The sequence below is a fragment of the Betta splendens genome, chromosome 9 (genome assembly GCF_900634795.4).
Source record: "Betta splendens chromosome 9, fBetSpl5.4, whole genome shotgun sequence".
NCBI lineage: Eukaryota > Metazoa > Chordata > Actinopteri > Anabantiformes > Osphronemidae > Betta > Betta splendens.
The window spans coordinates 17,174,999-17,180,912 of record NC_040889.2 but is presented as its reverse complement, the minus strand read 5'-3'; the positions used below and the strand labels follow the sequence as shown (position 1 = coordinate 17,180,912).

At 52.5% G+C, this 5,914-nt stretch overlaps 1 protein-coding gene across 3 annotated transcripts; it reads right to left on the bottom strand.

Moving 5' to 3' along the window:
- Positions 1 to 1,153: 1,153 nt before the first annotated feature.
- Positions 1,154 to 5,914, bottom strand: slc20a1a (solute carrier family 20 member 1a). 3 transcript variants are annotated; one of them, XM_029163731.2, is made up of 11 exons: positions 5,750 to 5,913; positions 4,650 to 5,227; positions 4,432 to 4,572; positions 4,246 to 4,331; positions 4,076 to 4,172; positions 2,995 to 3,114; positions 2,701 to 2,907; positions 2,127 to 2,616; positions 1,866 to 2,051; positions 1,697 to 1,781; positions 1,154 to 1,615 (listed from the first exon to the last, which is right to left on the bottom strand). In XM_029163731.2, exons 2-11 carry the CDS (start codon positions 4,996 to 4,998, stop codon positions 1,460 to 1,462), a joined length of 1,917 nt encoding a protein of 638 aa, XP_029019564.1. In that variant the 5' UTR covers positions 4,999 to 5,227; positions 5,750 to 5,913; the 3' UTR covers positions 1,154 to 1,459. The 3 variants fall into 3 exon arrangements, with proteins under 3 accessions (XP_029019564.1, XP_029019563.1, XP_055367688.1); XM_029163730.3 differs by having other exon boundaries at positions 2,127 to 2,907; positions 5,750 to 5,914; XM_055511713.1 differs by having other exon boundaries at positions 1,866 to 2,616; positions 5,750 to 5,914.

Here is a 5,914-nt window from a genome sequence, read left to right as displayed (position 1 = left end):
CTACAACATCCGGTGGTTATTTTCAAAATAAAACTCCCATTACGCATGGTTGTACCGAAGAGAGAAGTGGAACAAACCGCTCAGGGCAACGCAAACATAAAGCAAAGGGAAAAGAAAAGTTTTCAGTTAGTCTGACTGAAACCAGTGAATGGAAATAATTACTGGTTTCACGAGTTCATTTATTTCATGACCCTCTTATTTTAGTTACTGTGTTTTAGGTATATGTCAAACAAAATTTTTAATATTATAAATAAAGCAGCACCCTCAAAAATCCCATTTCACATTTAAGCTAACACTGGTAAAGTGCTGCAGAACAAACGATATAAATACTTCTGTTCAAATCTGTTCAAATCTATAAAACAAAAAAATACTTTATCTAAATGTGCACAAACAGCAGCGAGTTCATTTCAGCTGTTCTAAACAGCCTCCTTGACCTTTTGGAAGCTTGTAACCTTATCGTGACCGTTGCTTGTACCCATATGATTAAATTGGCTGTTTTTCCTGATGAGCCTGTGTCAGCACCTTGTCTGAGCAGGAACACGCAGGTAAACAGTATGTGAATCACAGATGACTGAGTTCATGTAAAACCTGCCAAATGGGACAGCAGTGCCACCTGTCGCCCTAACTATGCAACTGCACGTAGCAGGCGGAAAACAAAGCCCTAGAATAAACTGATGGTTTGATAAGCTTCGGTCTGAATATATTGTTTTATATTACGAAGAAAAACGAGCACATTTAAACGATTTGAACAAGATATTATTGTCTGAGGTGGCATCTGTTTACCATTATTATGATTCTTTGTCAGCCTCAGTATGAACGACCACGCTTCGTTTCATGCAGTCTATGGAACCACCAGGGTTCTTCTGTTCTAGCGTATCCGGATACGTGGGAGTGCGACAGAGGCCAAACAAAGGAATCCTCCCCTGGTCATCAAATGTCTGGAGAACAACGCCATCATGTGGCATTTGTGTGTAACAACGTGGAAAGGACTGAAAAATTCCCTCGGGAGCGGTTGCAAAGTAAAATCCCCAGGAAGTTCTATAAAAAAAACAACCTGAGACAGTTGGTTCTTCTGTTGAAATGCTTGAAAGGTCTTAGGTCTGAAAGAGTGAATTTTATGGATGATCCAATTCTCCCACATCTACACAGTGACTCTGATTAAAAAGTTTTATTAAATGCAAATACACACAAACAGATAACAAAAGAGTCGGTTGTTCTTTTTCAGTCAAATTTGAAACATTTGATTCCGATACATATTGTATTTATACAAATATACATAGAGATATATACTGTAGGCTCACAGACCTCTGGATATTTAACAGTGCTTTTAGATCCTAAATCAATTATGCACACGGTCCTGTGAGATGTTACAACTGCCCTCGTCATTAAACGCATTGAGAACAAACTGAATTAATGAGTGAACAGTACAGTACAGGATCAGTCTGTCACAGCCGGAGACTCAGAGAATCACATATATGAAGAGAGCCATGATGGCGGCGCTGATCAACCCCGAGATGGGAACGGTGACGAACCAGGCGATGAAGATGTTCCTGAACAGATGCCAGTCCACAGATTTCCTGGAGCGCAGCCACCCCACAGCCACCACGGATCCCACCTGCGCGAGAGCATGGGTCAGTCCGGAGCGCGCCAGCCGAGCGGGACGCGGCCGCGCGCCGAGGCGCCGAGGCGCCGTTACCTTGCAGTGGGTCGTGCTGACAGGAAGCCCGATGTTGGACGCCACGACGACGGTGACCGCTGAAGCCAGCTCGATGCTGAATCCACTGAAACGTCCAAAGCGCTTACGTTAGAGGGACGCGTTCACGCCATCAGTCTGAATTCTGGATAGACGTAAATATGCCACATGCCTGGAGGGTGTGATGGGGGTCAGGTCTTTGCCCATGGTTTGGATCACTCTCCTGCCCCAGACCCAGAGGCCGGTGCAGATGCCCACTCCGCCGAACAGAAGCAGCCAGATGGGCGTGGGGGCGGAGGACACCACAGAGCCGCTCTCATACAGCAGCCACAGAGCCACCAAGGGGCCAATGGCGTTGCTGCGAAACCAAAGCACCTCACGTAAAGCACGCGAACCAGCGGGCGACTCGCAAAAAGGGCCCCGCGGCACAAACCTGACGTCGTTCCCGCCGTGGGCGAAGGAGCCGAAGCACGCGGTGAGGATCTGCAGGAACTGGAAGAGCGTGGAGACGGCCGGCGGGTCCACCTCCAGCTCGTCCTCCTCCGGGTCGGCGCCCCCGCCCCCGCCCCCGCCCCCGCCGGCCTCCGGGCCGCCGCTGCAGTCGTGGAAGGTGCTGTCGCTGGCGGCCGCCGAGCTGCAGCTGCTGAGGCTGTCGGCCCTCGGGCGCCGCTGCGGAGCCCCATCCGGGTCTCTGTGCTTCGGGTCGGCCTGGATGCCGTAGATGGCCATTGTGTAGGACGTGTAGCTGTTGTTCCTGCGGATGGGCCGCTCCTCGGTGTCGCTGTCGCCGATGCAGTCGCCGACCTTGGCCATGTGGAGCTTGTGCAGCAGGTCTTTATAGAGGCCCGAGTCCTTGTGGATGGTGTGGGAGCGTCCGCTGTGCGGGTCAGTGATCACCATGGGGCCCACGGTGCCGTTTAGACCTGCAAGGCGAGTCCGACTCGCTGTGAAATCATCCTCGAGAACGTCAAAGGTCAAATAAAGGTCGTTCCAAGGTCGTTCCTTACCGCTGCTGATGTCCATGTCTTTGGTCTCCATCTCGTTGTTGTCCAGGTCAGCTTCCTCCGAGCCTCCGAGCCTGAACGCCACCTTCTGGGCGTCTGCCGGCGCCGTGGGGGGGGGGCTGCCAGGTCTGGGGGGCTGCTCTGCTGCTGCAGCTTTCCTGGAGGTGGTCTCCACTAGCGGAGTCTGACAGGGAGCCGCCGCTGTGTCTCCTGAGTCACACAGTGTTCACTATTAAAGCGCAGACCGTCATCGTATCGGCCTGATGTTGTGCTTGAAATAGTGTAAAGTTCACTCACGCTGGATCTTCTTCTTGAGGCGTGGACAGACAACAAACCAAACAATCAGGGCTGTGACCGAGGCGCAGCCTATGGTGATGCACAGTGTACCCCACCACGGCACCCTGTCAAAACCCAGCACTGTGCACACACAGGGAGAGAGAGAGAGGGAGAGAGAGAGAGGGAGAGAGAGAGAGAGAGGGAGAGAGAGAGAGAGAGGGAGGGAGAGAGAGAGAGAGAGAGAGAGAAGGGAGTTTCTAAGTGTAGGGAGCTATGAGAATGGGAGAGAGAGAGAAGAGTGTGATCGTAGGAGAGAAAGATACGGTCGGGGAGAGACTAGAAGTCGATGGAGAGAGTCGAGGGAGAGGAGAGAGGGAGGGAGGGGGAGGAGAGAGAGACTGAGGGGGGGGGGGGGGGGGGGGGGGGCATCTCAGATAAGGAGAAACAAGAAAGTTCACAGCGTCACGCGTCACTCGTCCGTTCATTCGTTCACACTGTCCTTAGACTTCTAGAGAATTTCACGCGAGGCGCGGCCGCGGTGCTTCCTGCCTCGTGATCAGCCAGCGGCGTCTCGCTCGGGCGCACTGGTCTGTCACCCCAGTATCAGCAGGAGGACACGCTCCCCCAGTCAGATAGTGGGAAGGAGACCCCTCTTGCAGCACAGTGATAAAACAGAGTACACTGTGTTACCGAAGCAACGCCGCTCGTGAGCGCACGTGTTTTTTTCATGTGTTCATTTCAAGGTTTGAAGACTGGAGTGAGATGTGCCAGGTTAGTATAGCAGAGTTATATTCCCCCCCCCCCATTGTTGGCACGACCCTCCTCATTGTGTTAACAATTTAAAGCCATAGAGTAAAAGCAGCTCTTTACATATGTTTGTGTATTTCATATGTTCTACATGTGTCTTCCAGAGTCAGGAAATGCCACATATTGGAGCCGATGTGCAGCCTGAGAAGGGCACTCTGCTGTCTAATGGCTGTCATTTTGCACAGCAGGACTGGCGTGTTTTATGCCTTGACCCTCAGCTCCGGGGACCTCCGCTGCTGCCGTGTTAGTGCGGTGCGGGAGAAGCGTGGGTGCGGTGGGTGGACCGGGTACTCACACGGCGCTCCAGTGAACATGATGGAAAAGAGATTGATGCCCATGGTGACGGCGTAGAAGACCGGAAGCACCCTGAGGCCATTGGGTACGGGGTCGGCCTGTGGAAATCGCTGAGTCAGCACCTCCTACCGGCTCCAAATGTGTTAACCGCGTGCAGTACGGAGAGTTTACCTTGTTCAGAATGAATCTGCGGACGAAGTAGAAGAGGATTCCGGACATGATGCCCGACAGCACAGGTGACAGGAACCAGGACGCCACTGTGGACAGCGATTGGCTGATTATTACATTTTACCAGCATTAGTTTCTAATTTCTTCAGACTAAACAGAAATGTGTTCAAGGAAATAATATTTGTTTACCAATGCGGAGGAGCTCCATCCATTTGACCCCTTGGTGACCTCTGGCCACCATGGAGTAACCAATCGTGGCTCCAACGATGCAGTGGGTTCCGGAAATAGGGAGCTTTAGGAATGACGCCGCCAGCTGCCACACAGCGGATCCTGCGGGAGCGGAGCATGAACTCAGGCTGCTTTCTACGACCCGTTCTGGACGCACCCCGCCATCCCCGGACGCTCACCGCACATGGCGCTGACGGAGCCCGCCATCAGGACGTGTTCGGAGCCGTTGTACATGCGCACGTCGATGATGCCCTGCCGGATGGTCTCGCTGACCTTGGCCCCCAGCAGCACCGAGCCCACCGTCTCGAAGACGCTGGCCAGCACGCAGGCCTGCTGCAAGGTCACGACCCCGGAGCCCACCGCCGTGCCGAAGGAGTTGGCCACGTCGTTGGCGCCCACGGAGAAGGCCAGGACGAACGCTATGACGAAGCCCAACACCAGCAGCCACAGGTAGCTGGACATGTCCGACCCGGAGGCCAGTGCCCCGGCGGTGGCGGCGGCCATGCTTGCTAGCGTAGTTGCATCCATTAGCAGACTATACGTTCCTTGATCTTATTGATTCGTAGTGTTTCGACAGGGACTTTTGAGGTAGTGTGTATTTTAAAATAAATGTAGACAACGAGAAAAAAGTGCTAATAGGAGGGTAAATATATATTGTTAGCTAGTTATGCAGGGTTTGTCTGTAGGCTTCGTCGTAAAGTGACAGGACGTGGGAAGAGAAGAGACGTCCATCGTGACGTGCCTCCGACAATTCACACTGCAAAGACACCGGGTCTGTGGTTAGTTTTCCCTTCACCAACAAACTGAGCTGAGTTATAGTTTAACACGTCCAAATAGGTGACAAGATCAAACATCATGCATCATTTGTTCCCAGGCGTTTATAGAGATAAGGCAGAGGGAAGTGTTTTATATCCACAATGAATGATTACTGCTCTACAGTTTATCATTCTGGGCATTAACAATGTCCGCAGCTCCGTTTATAGGCCGAACTAGACCTCAGTCAGAGTTTAGCAGCCCTTGTAGTGTTTCAATGAGACTAAACACATATAATGGCGAATTTCACTTTTCGACGCAACAACAATTCCACTTGTTGCGCACCTAAAACTTATACTTTAATGCTTTAAATCACGAATCTGCTTAGACGACCCACCGCAACTGACGCGGGCCCGTTAAGCTCCTAATCTGTTGCATAATTCAAATCCAAGCGCGACACGGCGAAGAGGTGAGAGTGACGGCGGAGACGTGTTCAGACAGGGACAGCGGGGTCGCGGGTACTCACGTGGGAGAGCGCTGTGAAAGCGGTGCGTGCGTCCCGGCGCCCGGTGCGCTGCGCTGCGCTGCTCTGCGCTGCGGAACCAACTTTACGCGCAGTGACGGCGATGACAGGGAGCGTGAGCGGAGGCCGGTGCGCGGCCGCCTGGACTGTTTGACGGCTACTGCCGCA

Excerpts from the sequence above, each read along its gene's own strand:
- slc20a1a (XM_029163730.3), bottom strand. The coding sequence starts at position 4,998 with ATGGATGCAACTACGCTAGCAAGCATGGCCGCCGCCACCGCCGGGGCA. Across the intron at positions 2,908-2,994 it reads CCTCAAGAAGAAGATCCAGC|GAGACACAGCGGCGGCTCCC; the intron begins GTGAGTGAACTT and ends TGTGTGACTCAG. Across the intron at positions 1,616-1,696 it reads TCAGCACGACCCACTGCAAG|GTGGGATCCGTGGTGGCTGT; the intron begins GTAACGGCGCCT and ends GCTCTCGCGCAG.